The sequence below is a fragment of the Pelodiscus sinensis genome, chromosome 2, assembly GCF_049634645.1.
Source record: "Pelodiscus sinensis isolate JC-2024 chromosome 2, ASM4963464v1, whole genome shotgun sequence".
NCBI classification, from domain to species: domain Eukaryota; kingdom Metazoa; phylum Chordata; order Testudines; family Trionychidae; genus Pelodiscus; species Pelodiscus sinensis.
The window spans coordinates 78,108,888-78,126,121 of NC_134712.1; the positions used below are offsets into that span (position 1 = coordinate 78,108,888).

The following is a 17,234-nucleotide window of genomic DNA, read 5'->3' on the forward strand; positions in this document are numbered from 1 at the left end:
TCCTGTGCATGCCCACTCTCAGACTACACATTCAATGACACATGAGCAAACTCTGTTGATTGTGCATGGGTTTGCACTTAAAATCAGTAAAATTTTCAGATCATGTATCCAGAAGAATCAAATGCAGCCTATTCTCCCTTTGTTATTTTGCATTTGCAAGACTAAAGTGAAAATAAGTAAATTCTTTTTGGCATTTCAGTAAGCAGAAGTTCCTAGCAATGTACAGGAAAAAAAGCTGAAAAGTAAAATGACATTTTAGTAGCTTTTCAGAACAGAACTGCAATTCAGCTTTTCTTTTACATTGTTATTTACCACACGTGCTTAGGGGCCTGAAGTGTGTGTTGTAGGATGTGATAAGGACACACGATTCTATCTGCCCCTGAAATGAGGCAGATTGGTTTTGGGGGTGAGGAGTAACAGGAACCTCTTGGACCTTCACCCCTCCCACACAGAATGGGTCAGGTGTCTTGGATGGAGCAGGGGTCACCATATGGATGGACCAGCCTGTGCACTGGGGAACTTGCGAGTGACCTGTACCTCCAGGAAAGCACAGTATCTCTCAGAGCTCCTCTGAGTGGTGAAATTCTGTATTGCCTCACACTTGAGACTTGTGCCTAATAAGCCCAATCAAGTCCCAAAGAAGCAGCTACATCACATCTATCCCATTGTCGCATGGTGGCATGATTGTGCAAAGAGATCAGTCTGATTTATAATGGCTATATATACTAGAATCTGTTCCAGATCTCTTACTCACTTGACAGTAACTGAGTGTTGTACACTTTTCCTATTTTTTCTCAAATTCCTTTGTTTGACAACTGAACCTTACTAAGTGTTCTAATAAAGCCATAGAATTTGTTGGAGTGGAGCCTTTTCTTCAGGATGCAATTATTTCTCTTAATTTCCAATCTCTTACCATACTAACATTGGAGAAGCTGATATAGTCCATTACCCCTGCAGTGTATGTCAGCTGGGGCATCAGAGTTATTATACTAAAATACATTTTGCTGCTTCATTATTATAACAGCACAACTTGATAGCAGAATTTTGCATAATAAAATAGTTGTCTAACTTTCCCCCTATCTGTCCCCTAATGCACTTCCCATAAATATGGAAGGGAAAGGAAGTTACAAAATGTGTATTATAGGTGGATTTACTTTTATTTTTCTTAGAGTACTGGACAAAACTCAAATTTATACACAGCTTTTCAACTGCTATACCTCAAAAGAGAATTTCAAGTTTATGTGTACATGAGTACTGTAATGAAAAAAATATATAGCTATGTCTGACCTCAACGGCTGTGTTCAGTCATTTTACATCCCATTACTGCCTTCTCATATGCTTCTTTGGTAATGAAAGTCCTCCAAACTAACCTTGGCAAAGAGCAGCGCCCCTGGAATATTTTTCCATTCTTTAGTTCATCTGAGGAAGTGATTTAGAGGGTGACCATCAACTAACTTCAGAAGAGTTTTCTAGCAGTTATTTATTATGGGGATCAACTTTCTATATTTAATTGCTCTGGAACTTTCAGGATTACCATCTTTGTTCCTGGTTTTAGTGTTGCAGCTGCTACAGTGGGATTGGAAGGGTTCCCATATTTAGGGAGACAAGGCAGTGGCTGAAGTACTCAATGCTTTTTTTACAACTGTCTTCACAGACAAGGTCAGCTTCCAGGCTACTGCAGGAGGCAACGCAATATGGGATGGAGGTAGGCAGCCCTTGGTGGAGAAAGAACAGGTTAAGAACTATTTAGAAAAGACAAACATACACAAACCCATTGGTCCAGATTTAATGCATCCGAGAGTACTGAGGGAGATGGCAGATGTCATTTGCAGAACCTTTGGCCATGATCTTTGAAAACTCTTGGGCTACGTCTACACTGGCATGATTTTCCGAAAATGCTTTTAACGGAAAAGTTTTCCGTTAAAAGCATTTTCGGAAAAGCACGTCTAGATTGGGCAGGATGCTTTTCCGCAAAAGCAATTTTTGCAGAAAAGCATCCGTGGCCAATCTAGACGCGTTTTTCTGCAAAAAAGCCCCGATCGCCATTTTCGCGATCGGGGTTTTTTTGAGGAAAACACTACTGTGCTGTTTATACTGTCCCTTTTGGGCAAAAGTCTTTCGGAAAAAGACTTTTGCCCAAACGGGAGCAGCATAGTTTTTCTGGAAAAGCACTGTCAATCTTACATGAGACCGTCAGTGCTTTTCCGGAAATTCAAGGGCCAGTGTAGACAGCTGGCAAGTTTTTCCGCAAAATCATATGATTTTGCAGAAAAACATGCCAGTCTAGACACAGCCTTGGAGATTGGAAGTGGTCCCAGATGACTGGAAAAAGGCAAATGTAGTACCCATCTTTTAAAAAGGGAAGAAGGACAATCCAGGGAACTACAGACCAGTCAGCCTCACCTCAGGCCTAAGAAAAATCATGGAGGGGATCCTCAAGGAATCCATTCTGAAGCACTTGGAAGAGGGGAAAGTGATCAGGAATAGTCAACATGGATTCACCAAGGGCAAGTCATGCCTGACCAACCTGATGAGCTTCTATGATGAGGTAACTGGCTCTGTGGACACGGGGAAGTCGGTGGATGTGATAGACCTTGACATTAGCAAAGCTTTTGATACGGTCTCCCACAATATTCTTGCCAGCAGGTTAAGGAAGTATGGATTGGATAAATAGACTGTAAAGTGGTTGGAAAGGTGGCTAGATTGTTGGGCTCAGCAGGTAGTGATCAACGGCTTGATGTCTGGCTGGCAGTTGGTTTCAAGCAGAGTGCCCCAAGTATCAGCTCTAGGGCGAGTTTTGTTCAACATCTTTATTAATGACCTGAATGAGGAGATTGATTGCACCCTTTTAAAGTTTGTGGATGACACTAAGATGGGGAAAAGGTAGATACATTGGAGGATAGGGATAGGGCCCAGAGTAACCTAGACAAACTGGAGGATTGGGTCAAAAGAAATCTGATGAGGTTCAACAAGGACAAGTATAGAGTCCTGCACTTGGGACAAAAGAATCCCAAGCATTGTTACAGGCTGGGGACCAAATGGCTAAGTAGCAGTTCTGCAGAAAAGGATCTGGGGATTACAGTGGATGAGAAACTGAATATGAGTCAACAGTGTGCCCTTGTAGCCAAGAAGGAGAATGGCATATTAGGGTGCATTAGGAGGAGCATTGCCCGCAGATCTAGAGAAATGATTATTCCCCTTTATTCAGCATTGGTGAAATCCCATCTGGAGTATTGCATCCAGTTCTGCCTCCTCCCACCTCCCCTCTCCCACTATAGAAACGATGTGGATGCACTGGAGATGGTCCAGCGGAGGACAACCAAAATGATTAGGAGGCTGGAGCACATGACCTCTGAGGCGAGGCTGAGGGATTTGGGCTTATTTAGTATGCAGAAGAGTGAGGGGGAATTTGATCGCTGACTTCAACTTCCTGAAGGGAGGTTCCAAAGAGGATGGAGAGAGGCTGTTCTCAGTGGTGACAGATGGCAGAACAAGGAGCAATGTTACAATGTCTCAAGTTACAATGGGGGAGGTCTAGGTTGGATATTAGGAAAAACTATTTCAGTAGAAGTGTGGTGAAGCACTAGAATGGGTTACGTAGGGAGGTGCTGGAATCGCCATCCCTAGAGGTTTTTAAGTCCTGGCTTGACAAAGCCTTGGCTGGATTGATTTAGTTGGGATTGGTCCTGCTTTGGGCATGGGGCTGGACTTGATGACCTCCTGAGGTCTCTTCCAGCCTTAGGATTTTATCACTCCTCCCTGAAAACCCAGAGGAGTATGTGTTGGGGGAGGGGATTGCCGTCAGCCCAAAGATGCAACAAATACTACTTTGCACTTGTGTAACACACTTCATCCAAGAGCCTCAAAGCACTTTGCAAATATGAATTTAATCAAAAACTATCCTGCGGATTGCAGAAGTATAATCCCCATCTGACAGAGGAGGAAACTGAGGTAAAGGACCTATGTGTACTCAGCTGCATCTAACTGTGTCCAGGCTCAGCACTACTGCAAATCAGGCTTTACGTTACTTGTCCAAGGCACACAGAACGTCTGTTGCAGACCCAGGAACAGAACCTAAATTTCCCATGTCTACGTCTATTCCTTAACCCAGCTGTGGCCAACCTGCCACATGAGCCACATGCGTCTCTTCCTGCCCTCCCTCCCCCAGGGTGCAATTCGCGAACCCCCCGTGGCTCATAAAGCCGCCACCGTGCCCCCAAAAACGGCCCTCTCCCCTCGGCTTCCTGTGCTGACCTGGGCAGAGGAGCCATCCGGCTTGGCAATTAAAGATGGCATCAGCCAGCAGGAGCCTAATGTGGCCAAAAAGTCTCGAAATGTGTTTTCTTAAAGGGGCAGAGCTTTTTTTTTTTTTTGCTCGACAACTTTGCTCTGGCTTTTTGCACTGGATCCACTGATATCTTGGCTCTTTATCCAGAATGGGTTGGCCACCCCTGCCTTAACCCATCCAACCTGGGGAAACAGAGCCCATTAGAAAATCCACCTTCCCTCAAACGCAGCCATTATGAATAGGGCATACTATGGAGTTTGGGATGCCTTAAAACAGTGATTTTCAAACTGTGGTTGAGACCACAAAGTGAGTCAAGACCTAAGTTCCCTCTAGGGCGCATGCCTGTGCAGGCACGCAGAGAGAATTTTAGTCCACCCACCTCCACAGCGGAGCCACCCAGCAGCGTGCTGGTTCAAGGTTAGCTGCTGCTGCTGCTGGTGGGTTTGGTGGGGATATGGGGGTTCAGCCAGGCAGCTCTTTGCTGTTCCCAACTCCCCAAGGCTGGAGCTGTGGCCAGGGCTGCATGGTGGCTGCACAGTTACTCCTGGGGCAGGTCACCTGGCAAGTGACTGCCAGGGCTGGGGCTTAGGCTGGGGCCCCCTGCATCCCTGTTCCTCCCTTCCCCAGGTCTTTTCCCCCATTACTGCCCTCTGGCTCTCAGAGCCCCCTGACTGCTCAGCCCCTTGCTTGCATCCCCACATCCCTTTGCTTGCTCCTCACAAGTTGCTGCTCCAGCCCTCCACTCCCTGCAAAACCTGGCGGCGGGAAGCAACTTCCCTCTGCCCCAGGCAGGGCCTCGCAGCCAGCCCTGAAGGGAGCAGCCTGGGGCAGCCCCTGCCCTGCAGCGCTTTCTGAGGAGGGACAGATCTCACCTTCTCCCCACAAGGGGGGTGCTGCCTGGGAGCAGGGAGATGGCCAGGCTGGGGTCTCTGTGCTAGGAGAGTCTCTCAGGGAGCAGCGCCACTGTTGGGTGCCACAGTGGCACACACCCGAACTAGGGATGTTAAATTTAGTTTAATCAACTAATTGACTAGTCGATGGATTTTCCATCGACTAGTTGATAAGCAAGGAAGCCGCAGTGGGGTTAGCTCCCAACCTGGGAGCTAACCCCACTGCAGCTCCGCCTTTTAAATGTATTAAGAGCCAATAAGCTCTTAATACATTTAAAAGGCTAAAGTGCAGCTGGAGGGACCCAGCGTCAGCCAGGATAACTCATTCCCAGCTTGCGCAGGGTTCCCCCTGCTGCACACCAGCCTTTTAAATTGTATTTAAAAGGCTGGTATTTAGTGCAGGGGAATCCAGCACAAGCCAGGAATCAGCTGTCCCAGCTCATGCTGGGTCCCCGCCGCTGCGCTTCTGATTTTTAAATGTATTAAGAGCTGGCAGGCTCTTAATATATTTAAAAAGCAGAGGTGCAGTGTCTGGGACTGGGCGTGAGCCAGGAATCAGCTGATTCTCAGCTCGTGCCCAGTCCCCACTACTCCCGCGGAGACGATGCTGGAGGGGCTTTTAAGACAGCTCCCCCCAGCACTGGCTCCTGCTCCCTCACCTTGTTGCCTCTATTAGAGGCAGCAAGTGGGGCGAGAAGCAACTAGTCGAGGGACTAGTGGACTATCCAATTAGCTTATGCTTATCGGATACATGACTAGTCACTCACATCCCTAATCCGAACAAGCACACGTGACCTAATTATTGGTGCACAACACAAAACTCACTCTGTTCACGGATGGAAAATCTTAGAAGGAACACTGGTCAAGACCCCCTTTTAATGACTTACTGGGACCTGAGGCTGAAGCCCAAGTTTTCTTTCCACTCGGGCAGTGGGGCTTGGGCCCTCTCTTCCCCCATTTGGAATAGCAGGGCTTGGACTCTGGCCTCCGTACCTCCCACCTATGGCAGCAGGGCTGTGGCCTTTGCCCCAGCCCCCATACCCACCCTGGTTCATGCGGTAATTTTGTTGTCAGAAGGGGGTTGCAATGCAACAAAATCTGAGAACCGCTGGAAGGTTCAAGTTAACCTTCAAGCATTTTTCATTCACTACCAACCCTTCACAAACTTGAACTCCAGGATTCAGCTCCTGAACAGCATCCTAATGGGTTATTGCAGCTCGAGCACCCAGGGCTCGGTTTGTCCTTCCTTCTACTCTCCTCCCTCCCTTCCCTTGTTTCTTCCTTCCTTTTAGATACCAACAAAATAATGGGCATCTAAAATTCTAAGGATCTTGCCCATCTTTTTCAAGGAATTGTTGCTTAGTGTAGGTCCAAAATAGGTTCTGTAAGTTAAAAATTTCCAATGCCATTGTTAATAAACATTTGCACGTTTTAAACAGGTTTTGTTTGTTTTTTAAAACAGCCCCTCCTCATGAGTTTGCTACTCAAATGTCAATATGCTAGTGCATGAGAACTTGAGTGTGAAAGTGACTCCTGTTGGCATTGGCTAGACTGAGTAAACTGGAAGATAAACAATACCGGTGAACTTCAAATAATGAAAAGTAAACTAGATTTGTAATGTTAAAAAACTAATCCAGATAGCTACTATAACATGTAAAGAAATGCGGACTTCTTTTTAGTTGGACAATATACCTTTTAAAAGTGAATGTCTTTGCAATGTCTAAGTAAGTGTCTTTTTAAATTAACAATACTCAGTTACTTGGCATCAATTCCATTCTGTTCTTTTGCCAGTAATCAGCTGTCCAGAAAGTAATTCCTTACCCTTAGTCTACCGTGATGAGAAAGACAAATGCAATTAAAAGTTTTACCTAAATCTGGTAATTAATGCCAGCAATCCTCAAGAAAGATAGACTCTATAACAGGGCTGGGTAAGATGTAGGCCAGGGACCGGATCCAGCCCGCTTAACTCTTTGATCCAGCCCACTGACTGCATCTGGCCACTTTCTACTTACATCCTGCTGCCCATGCCACTGAATTTCCAGGTTGGGGCTCAGGCAGCAGGATCCTATTTAAATGGCTCACGGCTCCCAGTCAGAGCTCTACTCCTGCAGAGGCAGGAGCTGCAAACCCTTTAAATAGCCACAGCAACCCTGGGGAGCTGCCAAGCAATGCAGTAGCAGTGGGGCTAGGAGCCACAAGCCTTTTTCTATGTTTTTAATTTAAAGCCTCTCACCACAACCAACTCAGGGCGGGGGAGACTAGTCCCCAGCCCTGCTCTCTTCTTCTACCTAGGCCCTACCCTTTCTGGGGATGGAGCTGGCATATGATCACATACCAATATTCATTAAGTGGCTCCCTGCAAAAATTATTGCACACCCCTTATCTATATGCTAGTATCTTAATTGCATTTGTCTTTCTCATCACATTGATATTTTGTTTGGTGATGTTGCCCTCAGTTATGTGAACTTCAGTGGATTAACTGAGCCAGATAGTAGGGCTCTCTAATATTTAAAGGCAAAACCAAACCCCTTTTGGGGGCTTAAGCAACATCACCAAACAAATATCAATGTTTATTTTCCATAAATAACTATGGAGGTAAATGCTCTAGCTTTAAGTGAAAAGCAATCACATTTGTTTTTTAAGGACCAGATTCTACCCCTTTATTCATATTTACTCCATAAACAGGCTCAATGGGACTACTAGAAGAGAAAGATGCTACTTAACATGAGAAAGACTGGTAGTATTTGACTCTATATCTCAAGTGGTCCCTGACATTTTAGCCATCTGTTTAACTGACCATTTAAAATAAGTAACACCTTACATACCAGACAAGTTCAAATGAATTTCAGCATCTATGTGGCAACTTTAAAATCAAATTTAGAGGGGGGTTTTCTTGCATACACATAATTATATATCAACCTCCAAACAGCAAGCAGCTCCATGCTCTTATATAGTTTGTTTCTTGTAAATGTACAGCACAAACCCAAACCACATTAATGATAACCTTGTTAAATATAAACTCGTATGCAATTATTTGAAACTGCTAACACAAACAAAAAGGCAGGAAACTCTGATTATATGTTCACAATGGCTTCTGAAAACTATGTGAAAACAAAAACATATTACAGCATGTTTTGTGTGATATTTTAATAAAAATGATTTCATGTTATTCTGTAACGATGTGCATGTCTAAGCAGAGGACTAGTCTTTCAAATGATAGATCAAACTCAAGTTTACTACAAGACTAGGGAAAACACAAATACAAAGTTCTTTGAATGCTTTATTTTACTCTCCACTCTTTTCTACTCCCTATACTCTCATCATTGATAACTACTGTCTAACGACCCTCATTCAGGAGAGCTAATGACTGTCTCCTGGCAATTTCAATATTTTTTCTCTCCCTGTCATCACCCTCATATAGTAGAAAGCCATATACAGAGCATTTGGTTATTCACTCACCATTAGCTGAATAGCAGAAGGTTTCACTTGAACTCTGTCCTAAGGCTTATGTCAGTATGTGCTTATGATTTATCTGGTATGTAGCTCTCTTATAAGACTAGGATTTGCTGGATAATTTGTAAGTATGATAGTCTAATGGCTGTTCATTGTGCATAATTTATACTTGAGCCCAAAGGCTAGTTGTAAAACCTTTTGAAAGGATACCTTATATACTGGGTGCAAGCTAGGGATGCAAAAATGAATAAAAATATTAACCATGTAACTAATAAAAACTCTATGGTTTACATGGTTAACCACTCCCAGAATTGCTGGCGGCCAGCAGCCCCATGAAGAATTTTACCGGTAGGAATAACCACTTAAACTCTTAGGCTGTGTCTTCACTGGCACGATCTTGTGCAAAAGCGGCCGCTCTTGCGCAAAAACTTGCTGCCTGTCTACAAAGGCCGCGTGTTATTGCGCAAGTAAACTGACGTTCTGATGTAAGAAATCAGGGCTTCTTGCGCCAGAACTCTGACGCTCCCCTCAGGAATAAGCCCTTTTGCGCAACTGTTCTTCCGCAAGAGGCCAGTGTAGACAGGCAACATGAATTTCTTGTGCAAGAAGCCGCTATGGTTAAAATGGCCATCACAGCTTTCTTGCACAAGAGAACATCTACACTGGCATGGATGCTCTTGCGCAAAAGCACATCTCTTGCGCAAAAGCACATGCCAGTGTAGACACTCTCTTCTGGAAGAGTTTTTGCACAAGAACTCTTGTGTAAAAGAGTTCTTGCGCAAGAAGCTGCCAGTGTAGACGTAGACGTACATCCCTAGTGCAAGCCAGAATACTCAGGCACGTGCTGCTTTATAATTGTATTATCTGTTTATCTGATCTTTTAAAAGGTACCACCTGCATTATTTAGGGGCAATATACTCAGTGAGGGCAAAATTCTGCCCTTGATTACATCCACTATAGTTGATTACATTACACTATAGTTAGCAAGGTTGCCCAGGCATAACTGAAGAGAAAACTTGCCATTAAAGAGCACACAAGTGATACAAAACTCAGGGCCAAATTTGCTAGCCATCCTACTTATGCCAAATTTGCTAGCCATCCTACTTATACATAAGAAAATACTTTTAACTTCAAATCTAAAAAACTGAGTATACTGCCAGCACATGGAGAACACAGACAGGGCCAACTAGTATTGTATATTGGGTGAGCTGTTGTTCAGATGTCTCCCTCGGCTTTGATTTGTTGCAATAATCCACTCTACTCTACACACACACACAAACAGAAAAGTGAAACCTACAAGATGCCTCATAACCAGTGCTTTTACAGCATTAAACATTAAGCCAGTTTATGAAACACTTCTTTGTGGGGCTTCCCCTAGTGTATGTAATATTTATTACCTATTAGATTAGAAAATGCAATCTACAAGTCAGATCGAATAAGTAGGGTACACAGCCATCACACAATTTTCATTTGCTATATCTCCAGTTTTTCCAGGCAAGCTAATATAAAATTCTGTATGTAGTGGGGAGGGAAACAAAACAACCAAGCAGCACAGAAATGAGAAGGGAAACACTGCAGAACAAGAGATGTAAGGGGGAGGTAAGAAGAAAAAAGAGGTCTAATATATGACACAGACGAGAGCTGAAAAAGTCCCATCCAGATTTCTGCATCTGGAAGATATGTGGTCTAAACTACATGGCCCAACATGTGCATGCAATGAAAAACAAAAAGGCTCTTTGAGACTATGGGAAACCTCTACAGAAGCATTATAGTGCAATACAACTATTATTTGGTATGCAGAAGAACAAGGGTAAGAAAAAATCTTCTCTTGAGCAGTAACAGAGCACTGCTCAGAACATATCTTTTGACAGAAGCAAAATACAGGACTATGTAGCACTTTAAAGGCTAACAAGATGGTTTATTAGATGATGAGCTTTTGTGGGCCAGACCCACTTCCTCAGATCAAATAGTGGAAGAAAATAGTCACAACCATATATACCAAAGGATACAATTTAAAAAAAATGAATTCACATGAAAAGGACAAATCAAATTTCAGAACAGAAGGGGGATGCGGGGGGGGTGTGGGGGGAGGTAAATGTCTGTGGCCTAATCCTTTTAACAGAAGAACTTATAAGGGAGGAACTACAGGAGAAGACTTAGAACTAGACTGAAGCTTGGATTCAGCAGGTAAATCACCAGCATCTATTTTACTGAGGGCTTACCCCAGCAGCAGCAGTATCTGCATAGAAAACTATGGCTATAATTCAGATCAAATCAAGGACAGCAGGTATATAGTATTGAGACAATTTTTATTTGCTAGAGCTACAATCTTTCCACTACAGCTAACTCTTAAAAAGGCTGTTTCCACAGCAGTCTCTGGTACTTTTATGATCCATTACCCTCATAAACTGATGAAGCATGAGAGTCAAAGTCTACTTAACTAAGTCTATGGAAAAGACAGAAAGAAGTGAGCGTAACAAATGCGGAATGTAGGAGTGGCAAATTATGCTGGTCTGGAGAGCACAGTCACTGCCTCCTGTTTCTTCCCTACCCACTGTGACACCTAAGGATATTAAGCAAGTTCGGATTGTTATGTACTAGAAGATTTTTCCAGCATTTGCTTCGGTCCTTTAATTAATTTGTTTTTTGGATAATAAAGACTTTTGCCCTGCTGTGTACACATATCCTCTCACCACAGCAGCTTGGGGCTAGGTGAGAAGCACCTCTTCAAGGCCACTGAAGCTCCAGTGGGCACAGCCTGAGGAGGGATGCATGTTTCCCAGAGGAAGGAATGCAGCAAACTGCGCACTTTCCCCTTGGTCCATGATGAAGGGGAACAGCCAGCAATGTTCCTCTAGGACTAGAGGGAGGAGCTTTGCCGCTGCCCCCTCCCTCCCCCGCCCTAAAGGGTGCCTGGGGTATGGGAGTCTCAGGGCTGGAGTAATCCTGGATGGGAGCATGGTGCACCTCCAGCCCATCCCCTTTCACCCACCTTCTGATTGTCTCTTTTCAGTATGGTTTTATGAGAAGCAATCCCATCCCGGGCACATCCCATTTTCCTGGCACAGCCAAGGCAGAAGCTAGATACCAAATTTGGTAGTCCTAGCATTTATCTTTAGGAGGAGTTCTTGAACAGACAGACAGACAAACTCTCTCAAATATATAGCAGAATCTAAATTTATGATGCATATATTCCATAAATGCACATATACATTTGCACATGGTTGAGTATTCTTAATAGATGTCTTTAAAAATGTTTAAGCAAGCAACATTCTTCTGGGGGAGAAGCTCTTAAAAGGTCAAACTAATAACTAGTAGCACAAGATGGTAAGGCATTCACTATAGGAAAAAATGGTGTCTGTAGATAAAGGGCCTGCTTTAGGAGTGAGCAAATCTCTGTTCTTTCATGTATTTTTGGACTTCACCTCATTGAAGTTAATGGAAAGTGTGCTCTGGATCAGTGTCTTTCAATAGAATTGGTGTTAGCAATCTGCCTAGAGAGCACTCAGAATGATAGATTCAGTCCATTCACAAATGAGAAAACAATGGAGTAAATCTTTGGATTTATTAATAATTAAACCAATGCTGTACTAACTATAAAAAGACTATCTGCTGTGAATATACATATGAGTTTAAATCTAATCCACATTTAAAGTGAAACTTCGAAAAACCTGACTATTAATTTACCAGTGAATGCATTAATCAGCATGACACAGCTAAAGTCACAGTACACATATATAAATATCCTCATTCATATACTAAAATAATTATTTGGTCTCTCTATGATGCCTCCATCTGATGGGACATAAATTGCCATAACACAAAAAGTTTGTACTGCAATTTACACAATTATGACTGTCATAAATTCTCTCACCTTTCTGGTTCCCAGACATTGAGCAGATACTCAGCAATTTAAATATTATCATTTGACAATGTGCATGCTCAAAGAAAATGCTTCAACTCTGAAAACGTTAATGGAGGTTAAATAAAGGATGTGTGCTTACACTGAGATCTGTGCAGAACTGTCATTTATCGCTCATTTATTCTTCAGTGTTGCTACAACACTGCAATTCCTAATCTAACAGGTAAACAGAAATCTTACACTGGAGGGGGAGGAGGGAAACCACACTGATCAATATTTCCCAATCCAGAGCTGTATCTGAACCCTACAAACTAACACCACTACTTGTGTCAGCTTGTAAAAAAAAAAAAGCCCGATTAACATTAACAAAAAAAGGGGAGGGAGTAACATAGTAGTCATGCCTTTTCCCCAGTCAGAGGCCCAATGACTCCCTAATAATTAGCATAGTCTATCAACAGCTATTTTTAACCCTGTATCTGATCTGCTGTCTAACCTGGCCACTGCATAGATGTTCACATGCCACAAGCCTCCTGAGCATGGGGCTCCAGCCCCTAAAACAAGCATGAACTGCACATCTAGCTCATCTCATCTCATCTCATCTATCCAAGCCGGTTTTGCCCACCAAAGCTCATGATACTATCTAGATTTGTTAGTGTCTAAGGTGCCACAGGGCTACTGGTTGTTTTTAAAGTTATAGACAGGGCTACCTCTATGGGCTAATGGGATGAGTAAGAGACACAACTTCAGCGGGGTAGGGGGCGTTTTACAAGCATAATGATCTTGGCCCAGCTGAAACCAGAACTAGCGGTGGGTTGGCCCAAGGGGCCTGGACTAAGTTGAAGCGCAGCTCCCCCCCCACCGCCCCCGAGGCTGGGTGTTGCGTTGCTAACCCCGGCTGGAGTGAGCCCCAGGAGACGGGTCCCCCTGCTGGCCCCGTTAGGGGTCGGTGTCGCCTGCCCGCTTGCAAGTGCCACCAGCCCGCGAGTGGGCACTGGCGCGGGAGGGGCTGGAGAGACGGGCTCGCTTACCGGGACCTCTGCAGCTCCAAGGCGCTGGGGCCGCCCTGCTCCAGGCAGCAATAGCCCTGCGGGATGGGTCTGGAGAAGGAGACGGGCAGGATTCCCTGAGTGAAGGAGTTGAGGCGGCCCCTGCTGCCGCCTCCCGCCGAAGGGGTCCCCGAGGCCACGAAGGCGGCTGCCGGCACCTGCCCGCTGGCAAAGGCATCCTCCTCCTCCTCCTCCTCCGGCGGCTCCCCGCCCGCTGCCAGGGGGCTGGAGAGCCGGGCGCTGCCGCAGTGGCCCCCCGGCTGCTGCGGAGCCGCTGTCGCGGCGGGGGGCGGGAAGGCGCCCAGGCTGTGCCGAGTCCTAACGCTGCCGCCCGCCGCCTTGGCGGCGCCCCCGCCCGCCTCTGCCCCGCTCTCCTCGTGCGGCAGCCGCGGCCGGCCGTCCAGCGAGATGTTGGTGAGGAAGGAGAGCGCTGCCTGCCTGCGCCGGGGGTCCATGCGCTGCGGCGGCAGCGGCTTCCTCAAGCAAGGCTCCAGCGGCGGCGGCTGCAGCGGGCTGCTAGCGCTGCCAGGGCTGCTGGTGGCAGCCGCCGCCGCCGCCGCCATTGTCCGGGTCTGGCTCCTTCCCTGCTCCCGCTCCCCCAGGCAATCACAGCCGCGGCTCGCGGGCAGGCGGCGGAGCAGACGGGTTAGCAGGCAGGGCCAGGGAGCGGGGGGCTGCCTGGCATGCTTCCCTGCCTCCCTCCCGCCGGCTGTATGTGCATGGATGGCTCGCTGCCTACTTATCCCCCCACCCCTCCCCTCCCCTTGCCGTGCCTAGCTCCCTGCCTCGCTTCCCCCTCTCCGTGGGCAGTGTTAGTCCTTCTAGGTGCACTCGGCCGGCGAGGCACCCTGTGCCACAACACAGCAATCACGTGTGGGGACTGGCGAGCTGGGAAGAAAACAAAAGCCCCAGCCAGCGGCCCGGAGGAGGAGGTGGCGGAGGCTGGGTCTAAGGCAGCTCCCTCCTTTCAGCCCGTTTGGGTTTTTTTTCCGCCTTTTCCCTCCTCCTAGTGTCTGTGCGCTGGGGAGAGGCGGCGGAAGGTGGAGTCTGGGTGTAGAGCCCAGCACATGGTCCCGAGGTGCTTACATAAGTCCGCGCGGGCTCCCAGTGTGCAGCCCTCAGGCTCCTCTGCCAGGCCGTGGCGCTCACAGGAGCGCTGTGGGCAGAGGGGCCCGGTGGATGAGGCATTCCAGAGCCTCAGGCCCAGTTTAGCCAGTCTCTGGATGGGTGGTCTGGGGGGAGTCACTTATTCCTGGTGCATTTCATGTCCACAGCTTTCAACCCCGGCTGTAACTGGCTCCATCCCAGAGACTTAGGACTTCTCCAGCCTCTATGATAGCAGTAAGCCCCACAAGGCAGAGAGGAGTGCTCTTCACTCTGCTGTCAAACCTTGACACACCAATCACAATCATGAGGTTAAAAAGTAGAGGCCGTTAATGGCCATTTTAATGGCCCTGTTAACAAAAAATAGAGCAACCATTTAAATTCAGCATGGAACCATGGTCTCTGGCATGGTGGTCAAAGCATGAAGGACAGCTGTCCTGTCCATTGGAGGGTTTGGGGCAGCCACCCCAGGTCCCACACTTTGGGGGAGAGGGGCCATGGCAGCCGCCTCAGCCATCCTATGGATGGGTCACAGGGCGGCCCAGGGTATTACAGAGGAGGAAGGGGGATCTGGTGTGGGATGATAGTAGGAGTACCCCCCTGCACTCACCATGGCAGCAGGAGCCGGAGTAACCTGGCAGCCTTCTCTGCCCCACCTCGCAGCCCTCTCCCAGCTTCACATGGCAACAGGAAGCAAAGCGCCCCAGCCCCAGGGTATTCTGCCACCATGATGAAGCGGAGCACAGTGGTCTGGGAGAGGCCGGTGGGGAAGAGCTGAGCAGGCTGCTAGGTTGCTCTGGCTCCTGCTGCCATGGTGAATATGGTGGGGGGAGAGGGCCAACTCCTGCTACTGCCCCACACCAGGTCCCCCCAGTAATTCCCCAGCTCACATTGCTCGGGGAAGGGGGCTTTGGGGTGATGAAGGAGCTGAGCTTGGGAGAAGAGGTGGGGTGGAGCCTGCAGTGTGTGTGTGTGTGGAGGTTGCCCTGGGATCCAAGCCTGGGGCACTGGGGCAGGTTGCCCCAGGCTCCACCCCCTACTCCCCCCATAGGGATGGCCCTGATGAAGAGGCATATGAATGTTTAGCATATCTGTCACAGTGGCTCCCCGCACAGACCAGAGACTGTGTGTAACCATGTAGGTAAAGCTACACAGATAGATTTTTCTATCCCTAAAGTCCTTAAGCCGAAGTCCCATAGACCACAGCTTAACTGTGCAGTGTAAACCTATAGTGACTTGCTCATTGTCACACAGGATGTCAGTGGAACAGTCAAAGATAAAACTCAGATGGTCTTACACCCACTCTTCTGCCTAACCACCAACCATCAGCCCTCTATTATCTCCTAAATGAGGATAATAGTTAGGAGGGAGCAGTTATTTACAGAATTTTGTTGAAATATGAAAACAAAACATTTTTCAAGCATTTCTTATAGAAGTTATCTACGGCACAGGAATGATGTATGATTTTTTGGGGGGGGGGAGTTGCAGTCTTTTAGTTTGCCTTCACCCTTAGAACTGTAAATAAATGTTATTTCTGTACTGATTATTATCATCCTTGGAATTTATGTCTTCAAACTTGCTCTCTGTAGCAGTGATTCTGAATCCTCTTACCAGAATAGTGTCTGAAGTGCTGCCTTGAACCTCATTTATTTCTGTTAACTCAACCTGTTACAAGAGTTTTTCTTCTGATGATAATTTTGTCAATGGCTTAAGACATGGTTAGATCTCATACACACGTAGGGTGTGAAATTGGTTAGATCTCACACACACATAGGGTGTGAAATTGTCAGATAGCCAACTGCCTCAGGCTGCATACAGAGGTATAACTAGTATAACGTGATCTGCATTCATTTCAGGTTACATTTACTGATACAGTAGTTAATATGTTATTTCCAGTTGCAAACCATGGAAATATGAGACGCTTCTGCTCCACAATTTTTATCAATATTTTCTAATATAATTAGATACAAATGCAGAAAACAAATAAGTTTAAATTTGGCCTTTGAGACAGATCCTACTCCCTAGTCTCCATTCCTTGTAAAACTGGAGTTTTGAACACCCAAACATTTCGGAATTGGGTTCCATGATGGGATGTTGACTCAGTCTGGACTTCCTTTATTTACTCTACTCCTTTGACATAAAATCGAAGCTGGTGACAATGTCAAGGATGAGAGACAGCAGCAGCTTTTTCAGATAATAGTTGCCTGAATAATTTTCAATTGACAGCTGGCTGGAAGGTCATTGCTGTAGGATTTCCCACCACCAGAGCTGAGGATAAGAGCCCAGAGGCTTGTCTACATTAGGGAAAGTTGCACCCATGGTAGTTATACTTGTGCAAATAAGTAGTTATACTTGTACAAATTTCCCTAATCAACACCAGCCTTTAATAAAGTAAATCACATTGGTGCAAGCATTGTTTTGCTTAAGCCTTATTTATAAACCTAAAGGGAACACTCTCAGAGATATTTTAGAAGTGAATGCAAGCACCTGAGATTTTAATTTGCAGCTAATATAGCATACTTTATACTTATGTATTTCTAACACACCCATCATGTTAATAACCCGGTGCCATACACTTAATTAAAAGTATC

The 17,234-nt window shown here is 46.1% G+C and overlaps 1 protein-coding gene across 3 annotated transcripts in view; it reads right to left on the bottom strand.

The window, feature by feature from the left end:
* The window catches only part of CABLES1 (Cdk5 and Abl enzyme substrate 1), a 102,913-nt gene extending 88,480 nt beyond the window's left edge, over nucleotides 1-14,433 (bottom strand). The window contains exon 1 of one of the 3 annotated variants that reach the window (XM_075920882.1): nucleotides 13,522-14,433. In XM_075920882.1, coding sequence (XP_075776997.1) covers nucleotides 13,522-14,102 — 581 coding nt within the window. In that variant the 5' untranslated portion in view covers nucleotides 14,103-14,433. The remainder of the gene's footprint in view (nucleotides 1-13,521) is intronic. The other 2 variants (XM_075920881.1, XM_075920880.1) reach the window with 2 other exon arrangements.
* Between the last annotated feature and the right edge of the window lie 2,801 nt (nucleotides 14,434-17,234).